This window comes from Rhinopithecus bieti, unplaced genomic scaffold (genome assembly GCF_001698545.2).
Source record: "Rhinopithecus bieti isolate Rb0 unplaced genomic scaffold, ASM169854v2 scaffold_38004, whole genome shotgun sequence".
Classification (NCBI taxonomy): Eukaryota; Metazoa; Chordata; class Mammalia; order Primates; family Cercopithecidae; genus Rhinopithecus; species Rhinopithecus bieti.
Genome location: NW_016816095.1, coordinates 1,236,367 through 1,263,410, shown reverse-complemented (window position 1 = coordinate 1,263,410; position 27,044 = coordinate 1,236,367). Strand labels below are relative to the sequence as shown.

Sequence of the window (27,044 nt, the reverse complement as noted above, 5' to 3'; positions counted from 1 at the left end):
ACCCATTATTACAATCTAACTGTAGGACATTTTTCCCTTCCCCCAGAGGGAAACTTGTGCCCATTAGCGGTTCTTCCCATTCCCCACACCTCTCTTCTCCATCCTCCGAGCCCTGAACAACCACTGTTTCTTGTCTTTCCCGATGTGCCTGTTACAAATATTTCATATAAATGGCGTCTATACTGTGTGATCATTTATGACTGGCTTCTTTCACTTAGCATTTGTTTTGAAGGCTCGTTCATGTTGTAGCATGTATTAGAACTTCATCCCTTGTATTGCCAAATAATATTCCACTATATGAATACACTTTTATTTTATTTTATTTTTATTTTATTATTTTTTAGACAGAGTTTCTCTGTGTCGCCGAGGCTGGAGTACAGTGGCGCGATCTTGGCTCACTGCACCCTCTGCCTCCCAGGTTCAAGTGATTCTCCTGCCTCAGCTTCCCGAATAGCTGGGATTACAGGCGCATGCCACCACGCCCAGCTAATTTTTGTATTTTTAGTAAAGATGGGGTTTTGCTGTGTTGGTCAGGCTGGTCTCGAACTCCTGACCTCAAGCAGTCCCCCTCCTTGGCCTCTGAAAGTGCTGGGATTGTAGGCGTGATCCACTGTACTCGGCCATATTTTATTTATCCAGTCATCAGTTGGCAGATATTTGGGTTTTTGCCACTTTTTGTCTATTATGGATAATGCTGCTGTGAACCTACAGGTACAAGTGTTTGTATGGACATAGGTTTCCATTTCTCTTGGGTATATGCCTTGAAGCAGAATTGTTGGGTCATGTGGTAATTTACTGTTTTTTTTTTTTTCTTTTTAAACTTTTTTATTTGAGAGAAGTCTCTTGTCCCCTAGGTTTGAGTGCAATGGCTTGATCTCAGCTCACTGCAACCTCTGCCTCCTGGGTTCAGACGATTCTCCTGCCTCTGCCTCCCAAGTAGCTGGGATTAAGGCGCCTGCCACCACGCCCAGCTAATTTTTGTATTTTTTAGTAGAGACGGGGTTTCACCATGCTGGCCAGGCTGGTCTTGAACTCCTGAGTCTCAGGTGATCTGCACACCTCGGCCTCCCACAGTGCTGGGATTGTAGGCGTGAGCCACCACGCCCAGCCTTACTGGTTTAATTTGTGGAAATCTAGCATTGAACTTCTATATATTAATATTTATCTGTTATTTGTATCTTGAGATAGTATTTTCATAAATGTTTTATGTAATTTTTCTCATTGGCTTTTGTTTTATTTCCTTTTTATTGTTGTTAAACAAAATATTTTTAAAAAATATGTTGTGTTTAGCCATCTTGTTTCTGATGACAAATTCCATTTATTAGCCATCATACATGGTTCTAGCAGCATCTGGGATTCTGCTTTCCTCTATGCTTTATGAAAGTTAAACAATGTTTTATTCTGAATTCTTTGTCTCTCTCGAGTTGGTTTCTTACTTTCTTTGAAGGTGACTTCAGAGATGAGGTAGGTGATGAGGATTTTCATTAAAGATGGAAGTGGTAGTCAGGAGAAGGGTTTCCAGAAGGAGCAATTTGACAGTTGCCCTTTATTGGCTTGCTTAAGGAGCTCCCTGCAAGACAGTGGAGAAAATGGTGAAAAGGGAAGGTAGTCATTAGTAAAATACCATTTTGCTCGTTAGAGCTTTAATGTTGCAAGATTCACTTTTAGGGTAAACTTTTGAAACCTCTCTGTCTTGTGATCTTTCTAAGGTCTATAGGTTTCCAGAGTTTACTTTTCCTTCATTGTCATCTTCTTTCCCCTTCTTTTAAAATAAAACCTATGACTCTAGGATTATAAGAAGTGGTAGGAAGCTCTGTGATTTTCAGTTATACTTATCACGTTTAATCACAGTGTCTTCCTGGTTTTCAGAAATAACTGAAATCAGTGTAAAATATCAGTTGCTTTAGCGTAGTCAGTGTAGACAGTGGGAAATATGCAGAAATCATGGCTTCCAATTTAGTACTCTGGGTTGTGAGATTTGGCTCCTTAGAAATAAAATTAGGTGGTTAGCTACAGCTGTAGTTAAGTTCAGTAATGTGAGAGAAAACACAGACACTGGGGATTGTGGACTTTTCATGTCTTCATTTCCAGTGGGACACAGGAGTAATGAAGTTTCTAAGGCAGAATAAGGGTCACAGATTTTATTTAGGTCATTTTGCTACAATTCTAGTTTCTTTCTTTTTACATGTATTATGCCATTAATAACACAACTTTTTAAATTGTATTTTTAAAAGTTCTCCTGGGTTCTAGATAGACTGTGATAGCAGTGTAATCTTTAGCAGGTTACTTACCTTTCCTCTTTAGGTTCCAGGTTCTTTACCAATAAAATGAGAATGAAGACTGTATCTAGTAGAGTAGTTGGAGGATTGAAAATGGGTATTTATATTTAGCACAGTGACTGGAATACATTAAAAGCACTTAGAAATTTAGCTCTCATTATTGCTTCCTAGTTGAGTCTACATTGTGCTAAGCTGGTAGGTCAGCATTAGCTTAATCTTCTAGTTATCGTCTAAGGACATTAGTTTTTACATTCTGTGTTCCACATTTGAGGCTGCGTTAGAGAACGGAAGAGTGAAAACAGTGATCCTCCAGTAGCTAGAATGATGCCAAGTGGTTCAAAAGATGAAAGGTTGTTGAACTACTAATTAACACCATACCGATAAAACCAAAACAACTAGAAATAATGTCTAGTTGGAAATACTCATTTGACTTATGGGAGCAAACTTTTTGATAGTTCATAAAATGCCATCTTGGTATTTGGGAGCTAAGAATCATTCTGGTTGTCCATTAAGAAGACTCCCCAGTATAAAAACAGTAGCGTATAGCCAACTTTAGGTAAACTAAATAATGTGGGAAACAAAGAAAGCACAGGTTAGCTTCCTATGTGATTGTTACCCAACACAGAATAAAATTTCACTCATATCGCCTAAACAGAGGAGAGTCCAAGTTTGTCAGGTCAATTTTAGACTTTTTTTGAATTTCAATTTTTATTGTAGTAATAACACTTAACATGAGATCTGCCCTCTTAACAGAATTTTTAAGTGTATACTATATTCAACTATAAAAACAATGTTGCACCGCAGAGTTCTAGACTAATTTTCATTTTGCATAACTGAAACTTTATTTCCTTTAGCAACTCTGCCTTTTCTGTACACCTCATCACCTGGCAACCACCATTTTGCTGCTGCTTCTATGAGCCTGTGTTAGATACTTTACATAAGTGGAATCATACAGTATTTGTCCCTCTGTGACTTGCTTATTTCACTTGGCATAATGTCCTCAAGGTTCATTCATATTGTCACAGATTGCAGACTTTCCTTCTTTCTAAAGGCTGAATAATACTCCATTGTGTATACACACTATGTTTTTTGATCCATTCGTCTGTCAATGAGCTTTTAGATTATTTCTGTATCTTGGCTATTGTGAATCATACCGCAGCGAGCATGGTGGTACTAATAGCTCTTCAAGATCAAGAATGTCTTAAATAATTTTTTTAAAAATTTAAATTGGCCTATCGTCATAATCCAAATGACTTTTTTGTATAGCAGTTATCTCATGCAATCCAATGGTTTTAAGACTTCTATTTTTTGTCAATAAGATACAGTAATTGTTTTAACTCATTATTTCTAAATGGGTTCAATATCATCACCATTGTTTTAATCAAATGTTTTCACTTGATTTTTGTATATGGAGAGAGACAGGGGTCTAGTTTCATTCTTCTGCATATGGATATTTGGTTTTCCCAGCACCATTTATTGAAGGGACTGTCCTTTCCCCAATATGTGTTCTTGACACCATTGTCAAAAATGAGTTCACTGTAAATTTGTGGATTTGTTTCCTGGTTCTCTATATCTCTGTGTCTGTTTTTATGACAATTGTGTGCTGTTTTGGTTACTATACCTCTGTTGTATAATTTTGAAAAAAGAAAAACTTCAGCCGAATTAAATTTAAAGGAGTTTAATTGAGCAATGAACGATTTGTGAATTGGACAGCCCCCAGATTCACAGCAGACTCACAGAGACTCTGGGAGTGCCTTGTGGTCAGAACAAATGTATAGACAAAAAACATACAGTGACGTACAGGAATTGGAAGTGAGGTACAGAAACAGTGAGATTGGTTATAGCTTGGCATTTGCCTTGTTTGAACACAGTTTGAACATTCAGCAGTCTGTGAGTGGTTGAAGTACGGTCACTGGGATTGGCCAACACTCAGTTATTGTTACAGGTATATACTGTTAGGTTTTCAGTTTTGTCTGACTGTTAAGCTAGGTTACAGTTCATCCACGAGATCTCAATTATAGAAGTATGAAGACCTTCTCAGGCCATATTTAGTTTGCTTTAACAGTTTGAAGTCAGGTAATGTGATTCTCTCAGTTTGGTTGTTTTTGCTCAGGATATTCTGGGTCTTTTTTGGTTCTATATAAATCTTAGGATTGTTTTTTCTATATCTATGAAAGGATTTTGATATTTTGATAAGGATTGCATTGAATCTGTAGATTACTTGGGGTGGTATGGACATTTTAATAATATTGATTCATCCAATCCATGAACATGGTCTATCTTACCTTTGTGTGTCCTCTTCCATTTCTTTAATCATTGTTTTATAGCAGGGTTGTTCAATCTTTTGGCTTCCCTGGGCCACAGTGAAAGAATAAAAATTGTCTTGGGCTACACGTAAAATACACTAACATTAACAACAGCAGATAAGATAAAAAATAATAATTAAAAAAAGCAAATATCTTCATAATGTTTTAAGAAAGTTTATGAACTTGTGTTGAGCTGCATTCAAAGCTATCGTGGGTTGAGCAAGCTTGTTTTATAGTTTTCATTGTAGACATCTTTCACTTCTTTGGTTAAGTTAATTCCTAGGTATTTTATTTTATTTGTTGCTGTTGTAACAAACTGTATTTTCAAAGGTAAAGACAGGTTTTAGCTCAGATATTTAAGTGCTATCAATTTTTGGACTGATTTTTTTTTTTTTCCAAAAGATGAAAGTGTTGCTGTCTTTTTGGCAAAAAGCGCTTGAGAATGCTGTCCTAAATAGAAATACATGTAGAATGAGCTACTGATTGCTGTGGTTCTTTTAATATGATAATAGTTTAATATTAAAACTGAAATGTTTTTGTGATATACTGTGAATGAGCTCATTGCTGTTAATTCACATTACAGCACCTTTAAAATCCAGTTCAGGTAGCCTTCTCAAGGAGTTCCACCCTCATCCCCAAGCCATAAGTAATCCTTTCTTCCTTTGAGTTCCAGTAGCACTGTTTATAACTCTTTGTAGTTATAAATTGGGCCTTGAAACATAATTACTGTATTTCTTTTCCCTAATATAAGTACGTAAGGGCACAAACTGATAAACCTTCAGGTAAACTCAACAGATGCATTATTGAATATCTGCTTTGTCCAAAGCAGTATGCCTAAAGGTATGCAAACATGAGTATTCCACCGCTTCTGTCTTTGTCATGGTGTTCCTCATAGTGCCCAGTCTCTCTCTTGACATTGTTCTCCTGTATTCTAGGATGCCCTTTTTTTTCCTCTTACATCTCTTGCCACTACTTCACAGTGTATTTTGTCTCTCCCTCTAGCAGATATGTGGATAATGAAGATGCCCAAGGCTTGTTCTTGAACTCTCTTCTCTTTTCAATACACACCCCCTTTAGGTAATCTTTTTTATTCTTATGCACCTAAAATATAATCTTTATGCCAATGACTCTCAATTATCTATCTCTAGTCCAGACACTTTTGAACATCAAGTCCACATATTCTAGTTGCCATTGAAGTCTCCTGGGCATCACAGAAATAAATGTCTTAAAGAAAATCCTTCCTCTTTTCTTCCACATTTTGTCCCGCTCTCCAGGAAAGCACCTTCATTCACCCAGCTGTCAAGCCAAAATCCTGATGTGATTTTGGTCACATGCTCTCCCCTACCCTCCACGTTGAGTCCATCACCAAGTCCTGTTGATTCTGCCTCTGAAGTATCTTCCTCCTCTGGCTCTTGCCCACATGCCAGCCCACAGTGCTGGCATGATGGACCCTTGTGGCACTTCTGGTCTGTCCCCACAGCGTTGTCACAGTGACTATTTAAAATCATAAAGCAGGTCATGCTTTAATCTGCTTGATTCTCGTTCTTAGAGTAAGATTGAGAAATTCTCAATGTGGCATGTATGTATCAGTCCTTTTCCAGTTCCATCTTTTGCCACCCCCACTCTCTGTAATCTAGCCACGTGGCATTCTTTAAATTCCAGAGGTTGGCTGAATACCCCCTCACCCCGCTGTCCCTTTAGGGTTTTGCACAAGCTCTTCCTGTTGAGGACCCCTTCTACCAAGTGAGTCCCCACTAACCCTCTCAGTTGAAACATTGTTTCTTCAGACAGGCTCCACCTAAGCCCTCAGACTAAATGAGGTTCTGTTCTCTTGGCATATCTAAGTATCCTGGACTTAGAGCACCTTTTGTAACTACTAAGATTTCTTTTGTTGGCTGATTATTTGCTCAATATATGGCTGCTCCATTGTCTGTAAGATCCTTGAGGGCAGGGATCATGTCTGTTTTGTTCACACTCAGGCCCGGTACCGGACACATAGTAGAGAGTCAATACCTATTTGTGGAATGAGTAAAATAAATCAACATAAAAGTTTAAAAGCACACTAAAATATTGCACAACGGAATATGTTTAAAACTTAAGGCTCTGGCTGGGCGTGGTGGCTCACGCCTGTAATCCCAGCACTTTGGGAGGCCGACGCAGGTGGATCGCTTGAGCCCTGGAGTTCAAGACCAGCCTGGGCAACATGGTCAAACCCCGTCTCTACTAAAAAACAAAAAATCTAGCCGGGTGTGGTGGCGGGCACCTGTAGTCCCAGCTACTCTGGAGGCTGAGGCACGAGAATTGCTTGAACCTGGGAGGCAGAAGTTGCAGTGAGCCGAGATCGCACCACTGCACTCCAGCCTGGGCGACAGAGCGAGACTCTGTCTCAAACAAACAAACAACAACAACAAAAAACTTAAGGCTCTAACTTAATACATGGAAGTTTCTAGCCCTCGTGTGAAGACCTTTATTAGTTTGTGACTAAACCAGGCATATGCTGCTTTTGTGATCTGTCAAATTTTAGAATTGCTATTACCAAAGTATGTATTTGACAACAGGAAAAATATATTTTATCAGTTTGACAACAAATATTTATTGATCATCTGCTGTTTGCTTGGCATGGTTGTAGATCTCAGGATACAGCTGGGGGATTGCAGCTTACTTTCCCATGGAGGACAGACAGTGTACATGGAGAATTTCAGCTCCTGAAAAGTACTGTGGTCTAAATAAAACAGAGTCGTAGCAGGGACAGGGAGCTAGAGAAGTCCTATTTGAAAAGGTAACATTTCAGCTAGCATTGGAGGGACAGGGAGTCAACTGCTGGAGATCTGGGGTGAGCTTTCCAGGCAGAGGGAACTGCCAGGACATCCGAAGAATAGAGAGGTGGGCAGTGACCCTTGTCACAGTGAGAAGGAGAAACACACACTTTTATAGAGATGCCATGACTTGGAGTTCTTATTCTGCCCATTTCGGCTGGAGACAATGATGATGTCCAGCTCATAAGAATGTTGCTAAGCAAGGTAAGGAAGGTAAATAGTAGTAATAATACACATCACTGATAGTTTTAAGCATTATTCATATGCCTTCCACAGAATTTATATGAAGGAGAAACTGGTAAAGTAAATGTTACTTTAACTAATGGCTTTGTTTATGTGTTTAATCGTTTACTAATTTATTATCTTTTCAAACAATAGGCTATGTGGCTAATTATTTGCACACAATATTTATGTTGATTTCTCTTTAAAGGTTAAAAAGCTAAAGAGAGAGCTCTCACAGATGAAGCAAGAACTGCTCTATAAAGAACAAGGCTTTGAAACATTGCAGCAGTGAGTATGAAAATACTGAATCGACTTTAGAATAAGCTTCCTAACTAATATTAAAACAAAGAAAATAGAAATACAGATTACATAAGAGATTTTTCAGAGAAACATAAAGTAAAAAGTTCAGAGCTCTACACCAAAAGGAAACAAAGCAATCAACTAACAGTTAAAAACTTGGGAAAGATCTATCCACTTGAAAAGATCCAAAGTTTTTATTAATCACTGGAGATCCAAAGAAACCAAAGTGAAAAGCCTTTGTCTTACCTTGATCTCCTGGACCCTTGCTGGCCTCCTCTGAGATTGTGGTACAGAGCTAAGAGACTAGGCACAAGAAATTCCTCTCCACATTCGGCTGGGCTGGCTCTACTTGACTCCTATGTGAGCCTGCAGCTGCCCTGGGCCCTCGGGTGGAGGCCTGTCTGTCTCTCTCTGTCAGCCCCAGGGATGACCTGGAGTCTAACCCTGACAGATGGCAGGGGAGTAAGAGCAAGTCAGGATTATTAGCAAAGGAGCGGGAGTGCATGCCTCACTTCCTGCTTTCCTCTACTTTTCCCATTTGCTACTGAAGTCGGCTGGGCCATTAGCAGAGCCCTAAGCTGGACCAGGTTAAGTGGAAATGGAGGTGACAGAGGGTCACAGGATCAGGATATCCCTTCCCCATTCCTGGCCCCTGAAAGCCACTGTTCTCCCTGCTGCTGAGGCCTAGCCTGTCCAAACCGTGACAGGCATACCTGAGACTTTCTAATCCTGCAGACTCCACTCCACAGGGTCTCTCATGGGAGAGAAGCAGTCCGTGGTTTTCACAGCCACATGACCACAGAGCGGAGGTTAAACTTCCCACCTGCTTGGTGTCTCCAAGTGTGGTGCAGTATTTCTAGGGATGTCCCTGGTCAGTTTCCTGTTCAGGCAGGTTTCATGTTCTTCCCGGCATCTCCCTTGGTAGCACCTCAGGAATGCCAAGCTGGTCTCAGGTGCCGCCTCTCTGGAAAGTACCCAGCTGTGTTCCTTTTCCCTGTGGAATCTTACTTTGCCTTCTGCTCTTAGGAAATTTGGGATGCTCCAAGCAGCAAGGGGTGACCCCCTTTAAAGATCCTGTGTGTCACTGGCCAGACAAACAAACTGGTTGTTCTTGTTTGGGTGACTAGTCATATCTTGGGATACCCGGGCACTGCTCTTGACCACCAGTCAGACGTATGACTAATTTCACACGTGCTGTTATCGCTCAGACTCCTTTTTTCCTGCTCACCACATGTAATCATGACCCTGATACTCCTTCAGATGCTCCCATCCCAGTGGTTCTTAAACCTGACTGCATATTAGAATAATCTGGAGAGTGCTTAGAAAAATAATGTTTCTAGTCTCTATATCAGGCATGTTTTATGAGATCCCAAGTGCTTCTAAAGTCCAGCCATGTTGTAAGAACCTCAGCTGGTTGCAGAGCTCCCTGAAAAACCAAGCAGAACTCGAATGACATAAATGCGTTATTTAGTAATTGTTTATCAGCATAAAGCAGGGCTTTGTGGTGGGGGTGGGGAGAAAAAACAGACTTTGAAGAGTGCCATGAAGTGTTTAGCCATATGTTCCACATTTTTAAGGCACATGAAATTATAACTCGCGTCACCATTTGGGATTAAAGGTTAGCCAAACTTGCTGTCTTTGTTGTATTGATGTAACAATGCTGTATTGTTTCAAAGCAGTTTGCTTGCAAGCAATTTTTATAGGAATCTAAGGCATGTTTAAGAATCTGTCAATAACATTCCACAAGAAAACAATAGACATTTGTTGTAGAAATTCAGACATTCTCCTGCAATGATTCTAATCCCTTGAACCGAGAGCGGAAAGATATGGTATCTAACATCAGAGACCTCTCCTGTGTACCTTCACTATAGACCAAATGAAGCTGTTTTTATTCCAATGTTAACCACCCTACCACTAATACACTGAATGAGCAACAATCAAACCCAGCAGCCAGACTTTTTAAGAAACCACATTCTTGATACTATAAAAGGATTTATATTTGTGGCTATGACAGAAAATATATTTCAGGAAAAGATTTAAATAGAATCTTATTGTAGGCTTTTGTAGCTTTTATTTACAATAGAATGGAATGTATTTGTTGAATCTGGAATTATAATGTAATTAAACTTGAGCTTTCATTTTACTTGGTACAATAGTTTTATGTTGGGTAGACAAATATGGCATTGTTCTCTACGTTATTCATTTCAGTTTGTGGTCCCAGATTTGACTTTGGCGTAAGCAGCGGTGTAGTATATGTGTAAATGGATACCAGGAAGATGCCTATTTCCATTTGCTGCCTCCAGTGTGCATTCAGAATTGGAAGATAGACTAGTGATGAAACAGCAAGTCACAGGCATATACAGATTCTGTGAAAATTTGGTTCTCAGGGTATACACTTTCCAGAGAAGGAATGCAAATGAACATCTTTTCTCTTTCAGAAGAGACTAATATATTGAGTGAAAATGAGTTATAGGGCACACTCAAGTCAAGAACTTCCAAAAGAAATTTTAAGAAAAAAAATGGCACTTCTCGTATTAAGAACAAAAAGCATGATACTTTAAGTCAGCAAACGATGCTTCTATTTCGGTTAATTTTATGGCAAGTTAGGGTCAAAAGAGAAAAGGTGGGAAATGAAAAGTAGAGGAGAAAACAAGAAACAGTGAAATAAAGGAAAAACGCAGTATGTAAAGTAGAGAAGTTCAAAGGAGGCAAGAAAATGAGCAAAAAGCATTCCATGATGAAAGCTGAGCTGTGTTCTTCATATTTAGCATTCTGTTGAGCAGTGGACAGCCAAGAGATGTTCATGTGGTCAAAGGTCTCTGAAATTTAAATTAGCAGTCTTGAACCAGTCCTGCTTTTATTTTTTAAATGTTAGGGTTTATTTCTGAAAACAGCTTACCTGCTTTTATTTTCACATGATAAAGTTTATATTTATTTCTGAATCAGAGATTTGTTTTATCATTAAATTCTGAAGACTTTACACTAACAGGAAGAAATTGAGTTTTAGAAGTTCACTTTGACGCAGTTTCAGATACCCCTATTACTACCTATTTTATGAAATCCCACATTTTAGTTTTATTTTAGTTAAAAGTGCTACATTTGAAAATGCCAAAATGCTATATTTGGAAATATCATTTGTTTTATTTAATAAGCCGTTTCCTCAGCTAAGTTGGTGGATATAATACTTAAGAGAGTCAGAAATTCCATTGATAAATCTCTTCCCAAATAAATGGAATTAGCTGATACTCAAAGTACTTCACTAGTCCCATCAGATATTCTAAATGTGTTAGTCATAAGGGCCCCAGTTCTGAATCTGTCATTTTAGGATAGTTCCCCTACTAGCTAAGTGTCTGTGCAATTTGGAGTATAAATTTGCATCAACTTTCTCCCTTGGCTTCTTCATTTGGAAGAAATGTGTCTAGGGGATCTTTAGGGGCCCTTCCCATTCTAAACACTGTGTGTGTGTCTGTGTGTGTGTGTGCGTGCGTGCGCATGTGCATGCACACGTGCATGTGTTTAATCTGTGATTTGATTGGTTGTACTTTATTATTAGATGATCTTATGATCAAGTTTATTTTATTTTCTTAGGTTCTTTAAGTCTTTAATTGCTTGTTCAGCAGCATAAGGTAGTGACTAAAACAGTACTTGGGGAAATACGTTATCTACAAACTGCACTTGTTTGAGTGGACTTTGTTTGGAAGAGTGATTAAGATGACATTGCTTTATCTTTTTCGGATTATACCTTTCACATTGCAAATAAGTATTAATTATTAAATGTTTTAAACCAAACGAGCTCAGAGTCTGTTTTCTCTGATTCAGTAGGTGTTGTTTCTCTAGAGACTCTGGATAAGACCAAAACTATGTCTAAGAACGTGCATAGAGTCGTTGGCTAGGGCAGAGGCATAGCCATATGTCCCACAAGGAGAACTCGTGCTGAATTCATAGTGAATCCCAGACAGCACAGGTAGCTGGGGAAGACCAGAAGAGTGATCATGAATTGTATTCATAAGGAAACCCAGCATAGGCAGCTGGGAAGGACCGGGAGAATGATCGTGAATTGTATTCATAACGAATCCCGGACAGCACAGGTAGCTGGGGAAGACCAGGAGAGTGATCATGAAGAGTACATGAAACTGTTTTTTTAAAAAGAATTAGGTACTTTTATTAGGCCCTTCAAACACAAAGAATTAGGTTACATGAAATCCTCCAGCCTAAAGTGATGATGTAAACTGTAAGGACACTTGGTAAGCAGCTCTGCAGGGATAATAAATTAGCTCATTGAAGAGCTGTTTATTCAATATGAGTTGAGAAATGACTACTGCCCTTCTGCCGTTTTCCTAAGTTTGAACTCATTCAGCAAGTCAAGCAATTTTATCTTGACTCATAACTTTCATAAAAGCAGAATAAATACTGTATTTTATATATATATATATATATAGAGAGAGAGAGAGAGAGAGAGAGGGAAATAAGAAACTAACCACACAATCCAAACATTATAGGATACTCACTAATATAAATAATTTATGTATTAACCATTTATTAAAGGCCTCCCAAGCTGCAGGCCGTGTGCCAGGTTTTGCACAGACATTACAGCAGAACATTATGTAAAAGTAGGTGGCAGTTTACTTGCCTCTGTGTTCTTCTGCTAAAGCATTTGCCCATGTCTTTTACCTTTCTTGGGTGAAGATCAGAATCAGCACTTGATAAGATTTCGGTTCAGCCAGCAGTGGGATCATTCAAACAGGTTGAAGGCAAAAAGACATGCATTTATTTGAGCCTGAAAGTCATTAGAAATGGACTGGGTTTGAAGTGAGGGATGGGAGAAATCTTAGCCGCCTGTGATTAAAAGAGAAAGGAGGGGCCGAGGCGTGCAGATCACAAGGTCAGGAGTTCAAGCCTGGCCAACACGGTGAAACTCCGTCATTATCAAAAGTACAAAAATTAGCCGGGCATCGTGGCAGGCGCCTATAATCTAGCTACTGGGGAGGTTGAGGCAGGAGAATTACTTGAACCCAGGAGGCGTAGGTTGCAGTGAGCCAAGATCGCACACCTGCACTCCTGCCTGGGCAACAGAACAAGACTTCATCTCAAAAAAAAAAAAAAAAAGAAATGAGGAGAAACCGCCTGAAAAGATGATTGCTGGTATATGAGAGTCAGAAGTGAAATAATCATCCAACTTAGACAATTCCGAAACCAGTTCCTACTGTCTGTTTAACTTATATGCTATCATTCTTTGATATTTTTTCTTTCTTTTTCTCTTTTCACAGAATTGATAAAAAAATGTCTGGAGGCCAGAGCGGGTATGAACTCAGTGAAGCCAAAGCCATTCTAACAGAACTAAAATCTATCAGAAAAGCCATCAGCTCAGGAGAAAAAGAAAAACAAGATCTGATGCAGGTACATTGTAAAACATTTTGTTAAGCCAAACTTCTACCTTCTGAGGCCCCCAGAAACTTACTGGGGCAGAAGTGCTCCCTGAGAGTCTGGGTGACCCTTCCACCTCAGCCACATTTGTGCAGAATGGGTCCTGTGGAGATGGTTGCAGGCACAAAGGGAGCCTGCTGCCTTGGGGGAGAGCAGAGTGACTCCAAGTGACTGTACGCTTTGTTGTAAACAGCCTTTGGATGGCCTTTGAGATAGTGGGTGGTGGGGCCTGGAGCTCATGTAAGGAAATTAACATCTTGGTGCACCCTGAAACTCACTGAAAACTTCCTGTGGGACCCCGATAAGCAGAATTCTCAGCCCAGGATACACAAGGGATATGTCATTTGCCATCAGTAAGTAGAAGGCTTGCCTTTTGGGGATGAGACTATGTGAGGAGCTTAGAAAAGTTTTCCGACCCAGTTGATTCTGGGGTGCCAGCTGAGAGGTGGGGAGTGCTGACCCAGCTGGGGGATGCCTATACAGTTACCCTCGGAAAGCTGCCCATGGCCGTAGATCCCCTGACTAAACCCGTTCACTTCTCAGCCTGTGGGTCTTCACTCCCAGTGATCCAGCAGCATGTGTAGAAAAAACAAAATAGCCATTAAGTGATCAGTATTCTGAATATCTGTACTTATCAAATACAGTCAAGTGTTTTTTTAAGGGTGTCTCTCTTCCTCTCCTTCCCTCCATCCCATAATGATCACAAACACTAAGAATTCTTATTTCATGTATTTGGAGTTCTTACTTAGCTGAGGAATAATTCAGTCCGCATCTTTGTGAAAATGTTAGAGTCGGCCGGGCACGGTGGCTCAAGCCTGTAATCCCAGCACTTTGGGAGGCCGAGACGGGCGGATCACGAGGTCAGGAGATCGAGACCATCCTGGCTAACACGGTGAAACCCCGTCTCTACTAAAATACAAAACTAGCCGGGCGAGGTGGCGGGCGCCTGTAGTCCCAGCTACTCGGGAGGCTGAGGCAGGAGAATGGCGTGAACCCGGGAGGCGGAGCTTGCAGTGAGCTGAGATCTGGCCACTGCACTCCAGTCCGGGCAACAGAGCGAGACCCCGCCCTCAAAAAAAAAAAAAAAAAAAAAAAAAAAGAAAATGTTAGAGTCACTGATGATGTTTACATTCTCAATAGAACATCTACATTTAAATACCATATTTAACTACTTGATGTTGGTTTTCAAAATATGAATTGAATATAGATAAATATTCTTGGATCCATATAATTTTGCATTACTTGCAAGAAGAAATCTAATAGCAAAGACAACAATAATAACAGCAAATACTTATAAATACTGACTTTGTGCCAGGCATTCTTCTAACTGCTTTGCATATAAATAATTCCTTGATCCTCACAGCAGCCGTTAAAGGTAGGCACTATTGTTATTCTCAGCTTACAGATGAGGAAATTACAGCACAGAAAAATTAAAGTTTCTTTAAAGTCATACAGCTGGTAAGTAGCAAGACTGTGGTTCAAGCCCAGGCAGGCTGGGTTAATGTGGTTTTACCATATATATAACACGTGCAGGGCTTCACTGGTGTGTATTTTGGTTTTGTTCTGCAGTTGTCTTGCTGATTAAGTCAGTAATTCCAGAAATGCATGTCATAGGTCCTTAAAAAAAAAAAAAGTTAATAGAACTGGAGCAAATTTACATTGGAACCTTCTAATTCAACAATTTTAGGTCATCTTTCATTTTTCCTATGAACTTTGGATTCATCTGCAGGCCCGATTAAATTAAAAGATTAGATTCCTTTTTAGTTACTACAGTACATAGAATAATTAATTAGTAGGTGCAGAGATTGACAATAGAGTTAGAAGGGACTTTCGATATCTTCTGTGACTTTCAAACCTCTTTGACCACAGTAAGAAATAGATTTTACATCAAAACCCAGTAACACAGTTGTGTGTACCTATAGATACACAGGTGTGCACGCGTGTGCACACACATACACACTCAAAATGAATTTCACAGAAATATGCGTATTCTTAATGCTGGTGATGTACTCCGATTTTATTTTCTAGTATCTTCTATTTCTTTTAAAAAAAATACTAGTAACAACCTGCTAAATTGATTGAATGCATTGCCATCACAGATAAGTTTGAAGAACACTGACTTTTTTTCACTGTATAGATGGAAAAATGGAAAAGACTTGCACAAGGTCACTAAAAGGTTTTTTTGTTCTTTTCTATATTATTTGATGTGACCATTTATGTTTTATTCTCATATATATATAGTATTAATATCCCTTTGAAAGAAAATAGAGAAAGTTAGGTAAAAAATTCCTGATCTCTGATATTTCTAATTCCTCCTAATCATGAAAATTTTAAATGTCAGGATTAAATACAGGTTCTTTTGTTGATAATAATCATTTCTTATCATTTTATTAGTATTACTGTAGGGTTTCCATTTTACTGTTTTAAGTGATTCAGATTAGTCTTTCCTTTTCAATACTTTCACGTGTTCATATCTTCCCTCTAAAGTAAACACAGTGTATTAAACCTGAGTGCCCACAGCAGGCACATTTGCTTTTGATTATTCTCTTTACCAAGCCAAACATGTCGCCACAGGCAGTGCCATGCAGTAGACACACAGATGGGCTTGTTTGATGCCTGTGCCATTCATTAGCAACTTCTGAGCCTCAGTTTCCTAATCCCTAACGTTGATGTGAGCTAAATAATCTCTTGGGTCCTGTCCAGATGTACAATGGCATAATTGAAGAAGTCTTCAAAGTAGGAAATTCTCTTACTGTATCTAAAATGAGAGATTACATTATAGATATTGTGCTTCCAGAATTTCAGTTGCATAAAGTAAGTGGGTTCCTATTGAAATAGAGGCAACTTCTTAATGAAATTTTTAAAAATAAGACATGCATGTATTTTAAAGATACCATTCATAGGAAAATGCTATCTTGGGAAAGATGAGACAACTGGTTTAATACGATCTCGCTTCCGAAGTCACATGTATGTAGGTGCAAAATTATATCCTACTATTGTTTTTTCAATTATATAAAGTGGTAAGTATCTACTAAAGTAGTTGTTTTTTTCCATTGAGATTATCTCTTTCCTTTAAATTTCACCTGGTAGGGAAGTTTTGCTCTCTTACATTTATGAAAAACTTTGTGTTTTCTGAACAGAGTCTTGCTAAGCTGCAGGAGCGGTTTCATTTGGATCAGAACATTGGCAGATCTGAGCCAGATTTGAGATCTAGTCCTGTGAACTCTCATTTATCTCTCTCCAGACAGACCCTTGATGCTGGGTCACAAACAAGCATTTCCGGAGATGTAAGTTATCTATGTTGAAGAGTTGGCCCAGTGTTGTCCTTGATGGGCCTTACTTGCAATGTGGATGGTGAACTGGAACCAGAAGTATATGTGACTTGGATTCTGGCTGTGTGCATTCAGTGTTTCATTCTCATAAGATTAATTTTAAAAATCATAGCCTCATCTTTTCTATCTAGGTGCCAAGCATGTCAGGATTTGTCCATATGAATAGCTTTGTTCAAACTTTCTCATGCTATATTCCTTTAAAGACACATTAAAAGGCTAGAGGCATGTGAGAATTTAACTTTTTCCTATTACGTTTAGAGTCTTGGAAATTTAGATTCTTTCAAATAAACATTAGGCCAATGAGAAACAGAAAAACATGCCTTTTAAGACTAATAAGAAAACTTGTTTTTGTAAATCTTGATTGATTATATTAAAATGTTTAATCTGTGATTTATATCTGCCATTTAAATATTTAATGTGGCTTGGCTATTGTTAACTATTTTACCTTCTCCATTTTGGGATGCCATTAGCAAGTATTTACTTCTCAATACATTCCCATTTATTTTCATATTCTTTTATGCTGCTTTGAAATATGTGCTATGAAAGTAAAACAGAGATCAACAATAGGGCTTACCTATTTGAAAATTAATTTTTGAACTTAGTTTATATTTTGTACAGTTGAAAGCTAAATGCCAGAAATTAGGCTCATAAAGGCAAAGAAATTAGTTCCAGTTCATAAATTTTATTGACCTGTACACCCTTCATAAACTCTAAGATACCAGACACATTTACCTTGGTATTTACAATATCAGGATATTTTTTATCTCGAATTTAACGTGTAGAGAAAATAATGTTAGAGTCTTGGAAAAGCAGATGAGCTTGAATTGAAAGAAATGTTTTGCCCCTACTGAGACAATAAAATAAGTGTCTTTTTAAATTGGTGTTTCCCAATTTCAGTACCATCTTCTTTAACTTTTCAATTACACGTACTTCCTAGAAACAAAAGCAATTTATTTCATTCATTAGCAGAGTTAATTGACTTTTTTCCTTTTTTTTTTTTTCTCCACTAGATTGGAGTGAGAAGTAGATCAAATTTAGCTGAAAAGGTCAGGCTAAGCCTACAGTATGAAGAAGCCAAAAGAAGGTAATGACAGAGAAGCTGTTTTGTGCATGGCTCAAACATTTTCTTTTCCAGAATTAATCTTTACTCCTGTGGTGACATCTGCTGGGCACTCCCCATACATTCTTACCAAGGCCATCCTTGGGTTTTTAGTGTGTAAGGGCTGCTTCCTCTCTGGTCTACGTTTTCTTCCCCCTCCGGCTCTCCCCACCACCAAAGGCTAAAGAACAGGGAGAATTAATGAGAAGTGTGGAAATGAAATTACCCCCTTCTCTTCTGAGAAAAAAGAAGCTTTGAGTTGGTACAATACTTAACTCTCAATTAAAAGTGAGACGATTGGTTGCTTTGATGGAAATATGATACGGTGGTTCAGGTACAGGACTAAATAGCTGTTGAGGAGTTCTAAGGCAAGTAAGTATGTTCCTTTGGTTTGAAGGGAAGTCTTACTGCTAATGTCCTTGAAGGTGCTGAGGTGTCAGTTCCAATCGACTTACTTTAGGGAAAAGGAAGAGAGATTATTTCTCTCTTTTACCTCATAAACTTTTCTTAATCCCTGTGCTATCTTTTTCTTATTTTGTGATTCTGCTGGAGTGAGACATAAGAAACTTCCGTCTCAAAAAAAAAAAAACAATAAAAGAGACTTCACCATCCTTCTCTAGTAGATAGACTCAAATATTTTTTATAATATAGAACTCCGTATTATGAGGGAAAGGATTATACTGATACATTTGATTTCATTATTTTCCTCATAAGAGCTTTAAAATGCTATTGGGTTATTATTTAGGAGGACATTGGGAAAAACTGCATTGTCATCCTGCAAGAAACAGGAATTTATCATGTTTCTCCCCATGATCATGAAAAGCTCAGCTGAGAACCAGATATTGAAGTATATTCGTTATTATTGGTGATGATTTAAAAGCAATTAGCCGTAGTCCTTAGAGGTTATCTGGCTTTAACAAAGTAAAATAAATACACTATTCACCTCTGTGTAACCTGTATTCTTAATATTACTTGGTTCCTCATTTCCTGAAAGAAAGCTAAACTTCATTCCACAAATTATTAACCTTGTGAGCCTGAACAAGTCACTTAGTCAATCTGAACAGCAGTTTACTCAGCTAATTTTAATGCCTTTAAATTTTCTCTGGCAGATTCTACATTTCTTCAGGTTAGGAAAAATGTTTAGGCTTTATTATCCCCTTCTCAGTGCCCAGATTAGTGCCTTCCCTTCAATAAGTAGTGAGGATCAACTTCTGGTTTTGGGGCCCAGTGATGTGCCAGCTTTTGGTGGATAGTGCCTGTGGTCCTCTTGTTGTATGTCCACCTGGGCTGGACTGTGGACAATCCATGATTTAGGTCTGCTTTTCTGAAAGAGAATGGCCATTACTCAGAAGCAGTCTTGGAGAAGTGGGCCTTATGCCCCTGCATTCTGTCGGGCTTGACTCTGCTTCCCATGGATCAACTTCAGCTTTCACCCCTCCTTTGACTTCTAAGTTAATTTTATCTGGAGCTCACATCACATTTCTCTTCCTAGGTGCTTCTAGAAGTCTTCTTCATATTCTGCTCCCCAAATTTGGCACATCCCTTCTAAAATAAAATTTAAGACCTGCCTAATGTCTGATCACACAAATAATAAACAGGTGCCTCTTTTTCCTGTATTCTGTTGTTGTTCTTGGTTCCGTTGGTTAATTCAATCACATCAAAACTTCAGACATTAGTTTTTCCCCACTTGGTTGCATTGCCATGCCATTTAGGGTTTTAAAGTTGCTAGTGATGCTGATGAGAAGGTAAATCTCAAGCGCTTATGCATATGTTGAAAATGCTTTTTCCTCCTCAATTCTGAATAAGTAAAGAGGCAGGCTGTGTTTCTCTGAAATCTGTTTTCTCCTCCAGCCCTTGTTTTATGTGCTTAATGAAGCTAGTAATATCATGCTTATTTAGCATTTTGATGATTAATTTTCTAGTATGTTGAGACAGTTGTTCGTGGTTTTGTGGTTAGAGCTGAAGAATAGCTGATGTTCCATCTATCATAAGTGCAGACAGTGGGAGAAAATCAGAAGTACACTGCATACCCAGTGCCAGTCTCAGATGGCAATTTTATTTTTAATTAGAACAAGAAACTTATGACACAAAGGTATGGATCTACTTCCATCTTTGCTCTTGATTATGTTTTTCATTCACCTTTTCTCTTGTCTTCTACAAGTTCTCCCATGAAAATGGGAAAAAATTATTTTTCTATTTTTCATATTCTGGCGTATACTATAACAATATCCAAAGTAATCATCCAACATTTTTCTGTAGAAACATAAATTCCTTGTGCAAACATCAGTGGAGTTCATAGTTCACTGAGCTCTTGTCCTTATGGTCGAAAGAACCATGTCCTGATTGTCTTCACAGTGCCACGTAGCAAGTTATTTGACTCGGGTGGTTAGGACATTCGTACTGAGTCAGGAGTAATGTTAACTCTACCAAGTGTTATGAAGCTCTCGACATAAGAGAAAGCTGGAGTCAGGCAGAATTATGGAACCAGTGAGGTTTGCCTTTGGTGCATTTCCTCCTCCTTCTCCTGTCCCTGTCCGCATCACTTCAGCACCTGTTGTCGCTCCAGTGGTGTCACACCAGCTGCCTGTACTAGTGAAGGTCCACCGTATGCTGCCTGCAAATAGCTGTGTACAGAGGAACCACAGGGCTAGCACAATAATGTATAAAGTGTCAGTGCAATGACTGCTCAGTAAATGGCTTGTACACCAGCCGGGGCACTGATGGGGAGGAGACTCACGTGCAACTTAAGGAGAATGTGAACGGGAGAAGGCCAAGCCCTGCCCCTTCTTTTTGGTGATGGGGGAGCCTTGATGGATCAACCCCTGACTCCCAGAGTCCTGCTCTGTCACCCAGGCAGGAGTGCAGTGGCACAGTTATGGCTCACTGCAGCCTCAAACTCCTGGGCTCAAGTGATCTCACCTTAGCCTCCTGAGGAGCTGGGACCACAGGCACACACATCACCACACCTGGCTAATTTTTAAAATTTAAAAAACATTTTTGGTATAGACAGGCTCTTGCTATGTTGCCAAGGCTGGTCTTGAACTCCTGGCCTCCCATGATCCTCCTGCTTGTTGGATTATGGGCATGAGCCACTGCACCGGCCCAACTGCTTTCATACCAGTTGGCCACACCACTGCTCTCTTTGATGCCCTCTCCTTCCCTGACTTACTAATGCCTTAGTCTCTGTCCAGCCTGGCCTGGGGTTCCCATTTTACTAGCGGACAGCATCTAAACACTTTGGAATAAAATGTATAGTGATGGCATCTCAGATATCATTCACCTCAGTTTTTTAAAGGGAACTCCCCCACCCCAGTCTTCTTTCCTGTCACCTACACAGGCAGTCACATGTCAGGGCTGGCCTCTCTTGTGGCCCCCAGAGCACTCACCTTTTGAAGCCTCCGTGTACTTGGCCTTCACCCTTTTGTCAGATAACGGGGTGTGCTCACTCACATTTTAAAGATGGGGGAAAGAAGTGGGTGACAGCTGAGTGTGGAGTTAGGCCCAGAGACTGGCGTGCAAGGCTGCTGCTCCCACTCTGGCCTCTCACCAGTAGACCACACCCCTTTCTGGTAAGATCAAGTTAGGAAAATCTGGACAGCGTGTCAAACCCAAATTTGGCTTAGGCTGTGTTTACCTTTCTCGGGAGTTTTAAGTGTGTGCATACCTCTTTTATCTTTTTTTTTTCAGTATGGCCAACTTAAAAATTGAACTGTCAAAATTAGACAGTGAGGCCTGGCCTGGGGCACTGGATATTGAGAAGGAAAAACTGATGCTGATCAATGAAAAAGAAGAACTTTTGAAAGAGCTTCAGTTCGTCACCCCACAGAAACGTACCCAAGATGAATTGGAACGCCTGGAAGCCGAAAGGCAGCGGCTGGAGGAAGAGTTGCTGTCCGTGAGGGGAGCACCAAGCAGAGCCCTCGCCGAGAGGTTCGTTTTCCTTCTGGAAATAGGGCAGCTTAACTCTTGTGGGAGTGTCTTAACTGGATACTATTTCCCCTGGGTTTGGAAATCTCAATTGCATCTGTTCTTAGTGGACTGAGAAACAGCACAAATGGACTTTCTGTAGAGCAATAAAGCGCGCCATCCTAATGCCCCACAGGATAAGTTCTGTGTTTGTTAGGAACGTGCAAAACCTGTGACAGATGTTGAATAACTAAGGAATGCTGACATAAAACCAGGAGTGTACATCACTGATGAAGTCTGATAACAATAGCTATAAACTATTGCACTCTGATAAGAAAAATTATCTAGACTGTTAGAGCAACTGAAGCATCCTATTCTGGGTTTTATTACTCACAAGAATGCAAAAGTTTATTGCTATTCATTTCACAAGGAAAAGACAGCTTCCTCCCTGTGATATCCTAACAGGTCACAACGTACTCACTTGCATTTTGTTTGTCAGTTGCAGCCCTCCTGTGAAGCAGGTGAAACTGTAAAGGAAAATACTCTAGGCAATTTTCCCATCTTTCTGTGGGAAGGTGTGAGTTGATTATTTCATCTTAAAAAATCCAGTTCTGTAAACAGATGAGCTGGAATGTTAAGTGAGGGGACCTCTGTGTGTCAGGTTGACATGAACGCATCCGCCTAGGAGCCTGTGTCCAGGCCTTGATGGCAGAAAGGGTTGGATGCCTGTTGCAGGACAGACCAGAGAGCCCTTGAGAACCGCTGCATATACATCCTTTAGGCCAGCCAGTAAAGAGCAGTGCCTGTTTCAGAGTGATGGGAACAAAATTTACATTGATATAATTTCAGGTGACCTGGAAGTAAGTTTAAAACACCCAGTCATAATCCAATTGTTTAAAAAAAAAATTACTGGCTTCCTGCCTTCTAATTCCTTGTCCTCAATAAATGTTTAGGGTTGCATGTCTACATAGTATCAAAACATTTGAAAAGCATGGGGAGGGAGAGAGGAAAAAGTCTCTGACATTCCCAGTTAGGTGTTAGCATGGGGACTCACCCATCCCAAGGTTAACCATTTTAGTGGAGTTGACTTCTGTGGGTTAAAATGTTGATCAAGGTAACACGCAGCCTCAGTGTCGTAGCTGTAGGGAACATGAAAACGTATCAAAAGGAAAAGCCTCTGAACTATAATCTTCTACCCTCTTAATAATTCTCATCTTTGCCTCCATTTCCCCTTCTTTTCTTCCCTTCCTGTTCTGGCTTTTCTGTCTAATTTTGCTGACCGAAGCGTCAGCCTAAGGGAAGTATCAGCCAGGCCGGCAAAGCAAGGCCCATCTGACAAAGACCTAAAGGAACAAAAGAAGTAAGAAGGAGAATTAAATTGGTTTGTTGTTGTTGTTGTTTTTCTGACTTACCCTGATATGTCTAAATTTGTATACCTGAAGTTTCTAGCTACTGATTATTGGTAGCTATGATGAAACGGGTAGCCTTTTTTTGTGGCCCGTGTATAAAAGCAATGATGTTTCATACTACTACATAGCACTTAATAAAATCTTATATAATCATACGTGTCTAATGTGCTACGTCTATCTCAGCTGTTCTACTTTGTAGTCGGTGAATCTAGGAAGGACTTACAAACAGATTTGTTCTGGCAGAGAAAGAAAACATATTTGTTTGTCTCAATCAGCTTTTATTGAAGTGGCGTCTTGCTTGCCTTTTTTATTAGGAGTAGAGCTTCCAAAAAATGACTAATGATATAGCATTAAAAAATAACAGTTTGTTCCTAAGAAGCTAAACTTTGACTTTTTCCTAAGTACCATTTGCACACACATAGTAACTCAAAATTCCAGCAGAAATAGTAGGCTTTTTCCTTTTTTTTTTTTTTTTTTTAAACGAAAAGCCCAAACCTCACCAGAGACAGTAGGCTTGAACTCATTAGGAAGAGGAGCTATAAGATACTTATGTAAAAAATTGTCTATTTAGTGAGATCTATTTAGTGAGACACTGGGTTTGTGTCATCTGGGGAGTAAGTGGCTTGGCCCTGTCTCCCATGATTGGATGTTGGCAGGAAGGGAAACATGGAATTTATATATGCAGTATGTTGACTTTCTGAGTTACCTGGAAGAGCCAGGTCGTTTAGTATTGCAAATAAGTGGATACTAGTTTCCTTATCAGTGTCTATGTCCAAAGGCAAATCCTCATACTTACTTTGCCATCGAAGGTTGCAGGACTCAGACGTTCTCGCTTGATCAACTTAAAGCTTTCTAACTCCTATCCTGGGATGCTCAAAGTGACTCAGTATTTCACGTGTCCGGAAGAGCAGAACCTCCCGCCATTGGGAACACTGAATCCTTTCTTTCCCCAATAGATACAACCTCATCTGGCTTTGGGTTTTGTTGTTGCTGTTCACGGTTTTGCTTTCTATTCTGCCATGCTCTGGCATTTTTTCTTACAGCTTCACCCTTTCGTGTCTTCCTACTGTGTGTGTGGGCTTCTGCTCTACTCACTGCTGCTGTGACACTGACTCCGGGAGTTTAAGAGGGAGGAGAATGCCCTTGCCAGCAGTGTCTCCTCGTGTCAAAGCAGGGTTGGCCGGAGCTTCTTTTAGGAAGTAGGATTTGCTGGGTGAAACTCAGTTTCATCATAGAACAGATTGTGTGCCACCAACCCCAAATCCTTCCTTTTCTTCTTGGCACCTACATGACTGTCAAAGAAAGCTACCTGCCGTATCCCCCAACATTTTCCTGTTTTCCACTTATATTTGGGGTTCCCCATTGTTTCAGGGGTGACCTCTGGCAAGATTCTGAGTCATTGCTGAACGTTGGTCTCTGAAGGAGCTAGATGCACGTGAATTTTCAGTCTCTGAGTGTGATCCTACAGCCCCCGGACCGGCTCTGTTCCTGCCCCTGCAGGGCTGCAGTGTCGCCCACTGGGCCTGATGGCAGCGACCGTGCTCGCCACCTGGTGGTGGGAAAGAGGTGCTCATGGTGGAGGATCGCTAGGCCAAAAGAGAAACTGCTCGCAAATGAAAAAAACCATGCAGGGAAGGTGTTTCTATGCATCTTTCATATTCTTTCCGCACAGTTATTGAAATTCCTTAAACTCTGTGCTTTTCTATAGCTGGTAAGATCTTAACATTGCTCCTTGTTTTCTCACAAATGTTGGGGATTTGCCTTGTAATTGCCAAGACGTTTTAATTGTTTCTTAATTATTTGAATGATTTTGCCACTGCTTCTGAAAAAATTTTTAAAGCTAGTAGGTGGGGACATGAGTGTCATTTAGTTTTGAATGGAAAAGGTACTTCCTACTTCTATAGATGACATGAAATTTTCCCTAGGTGCAGAATTCTGAGTTCAGGAGAAACCAGGCTGTGCTTCACTCAGGGTATAGACAGGCAGGTGTGAAGGCCCATAGTTCACAAAGGGCAGCTTGAAAGGGGATGTGGAACAGCTGGGCCAGGGGGAGGAATCTTTTAAGGGCCAAGTAGAGGAAACCCTTTCTCATCCAGCAGACCAACAGGCAGGAGTTGGAGAAGAACTCAGAGAGACAGGTGTGCACCTTTTGAGAGGGCTGATGTCTGCGATTTCTTCTAACCCCTGGTTATGAGGAAGTTGGGGAGGGTGTTTCACATGAAATACACCTGGATTCTGAGGAAGACTTTGGGCTGTCACTAGGAGAGGCTTTGATGATAACATCAGAGACAAACTGCGGCCCACTAGGAGGGTTTCTGTGCCTCTCCCCAGTGCCTTCCTCATGCTTCTCCCGGGGAAGGTTTCATCTCAGCACCAGCAAGAACGGAGGGACTGGCCAGTGCACCCTGCACTGCAGGGAGAAAGGGCTGATGTCTGCCTTCTGGGATTGTAGGAGCCAAGTGGGAAATATGAACAAGAACACAAAGACAGGCACCTGTAGTTCAAAGCAGACATTAAAGGGCTGAAAGAGCAGCTGCTGAGCACCACCTGGAGAAGGCTGAGGACGCTCCCTAGTGATGGGGGAGGGGCAGCACTGAAAGTATGGCTCAGGGTCACATTCTGACGTCATCCTAGTGCCCCCTGAAAGCACTAGGAAAAGGCTTCATTTTAATAAAAGCAATATTGAGTTTTAAAACTTACTTCCAAAGTGTTTCTCTTGTTTCAGAAGACATGGATTTTAGTAGAGTTTGGGGCTTTCTTCAGACCTTTGTGCACCTTTTAATTCAGTTAGTCTACTTCATATTACTTTTTTCCTTGTTGGGTTTTTATCTGTATTTGAAAGATTTTTAAAATGACTGCTGCTTTTAAAAATACACCTTTGAAAGCCAGGAATTAAGAATTTATTACGCTTTTGAAGTATTAAAGAAAATGGCAAGAATTACTTTTTTAGTGTAACATACAATGGAATAGCGTTGTTGACACATCAAAGGGATAGATACCTATAAACAAAATACGGGCATGTTTCCTTACTGCCGGAAACATATATCACATTTCAAAGAGATTCGAAATTAAGGAAATTTTATTTTCTCCAAAGAAAAGTGGCTAATTTTATATCACCACTTTGCAGGGCATGAGGAGGCTTTAAACAAGTCAGATTTGTTTTTCTTCTCTGTCGAGTACTTTCCCATACATCCCTTTAACAGGCTTACCAGGGAGACACAGGGGAATTATAGTCACCGTTTTACAGATTAGAAAAGGAAGACCCTTGATTCAGTGACTTACCCAAGGATATGCAGCTAGTAAGCTGCAAATCAAGATTAGAAACCCAGATGCCCTTTTCCTCAGTTCCATTCTGCTGCTCACTACTCTGAACTAGTGTATTTCAATGATGTCTAAAGACCTTCATATGACATAGGCTATCCTTACACAGACTCTTAGTTGCATAAATCCCTGGGTACTTAGTATATTTTAAAATGACTTACTATTCAGGTATACAGTTCTATAATGCTGTATTCTAATTTAAAAAAAAAACAACTTTTGCAGTTGCGTGTGGGTGAAATTTTATGATAATCTGACACAGATAATGAGATGTGCTATGGGTTGGAAGGGAAATCACTTTTAGCTCATCTTCTTCCTTAAACAGTTGAGCCCAAGTTAGCCCACAGTGGTAATGTGGACTAAAATTGTTTGTTAATTGCTGAAATTCGTATCAAATTAGGGTTGGGAATGTTATCACCAAATATTATGTTGGAACAAGCGTTACTAAATTCGGTATTTAGGGTGACCTTTACTATTGCTGTGAAATGTTTTAGGAAAGGGTTCCCAAGTCACAGATCTGTGTCAGGATTCTTAGTCTTTGTTTAGTTTTTTTGTTTTCATGGTTGTTTCCTCCTCACTCTTCTTCCCCAACTCAAAGGACCATATTATTTACCCATTTAAAAAGATTCTAGA

The 27,044-nt window shown here is 39.9% G+C and overlaps 1 protein-coding gene and 1 long non-coding RNA gene across 2 annotated transcripts in view; one reads left to right on the top strand and one right to left on the bottom strand.

Annotated features, from left to right (window-relative positions):
- The window catches only part of WWC2 (WW and C2 domain containing 2), a 211,596-nt gene that overhangs the window by 127,101 nt on the left and 57,451 nt on the right, over positions 1–27,044 (top strand). Inside the window, exons 5-9 of the mRNA XM_017854348.1 lie at positions 7,832–7,911; positions 13,191–13,320; positions 16,488–16,634; positions 17,690–17,763; positions 21,466–21,708. Of these exons, the coding sequence (XP_017709837.1) occupies positions 7,832–7,911; positions 13,191–13,320; positions 16,488–16,634; positions 17,690–17,763; positions 21,466–21,708 (674 nt within the window). The remainder of the gene's footprint in view (positions 1–7,831; positions 7,912–13,190; positions 13,321–16,487; positions 16,635–17,689; positions 17,764–21,465; positions 21,709–27,044) is intronic.
- Positions 1,281–8,280, bottom strand: LOC108516750 (uncharacterized). The gene is made up of 2 exons (XR_001881923.1): positions 8,170–8,280; positions 1,281–1,570 (listed from the first exon to the last, which is right to left on the bottom strand). It is a non-coding gene; the product is annotated as an uncharacterized LOC108516750 (long non-coding RNA).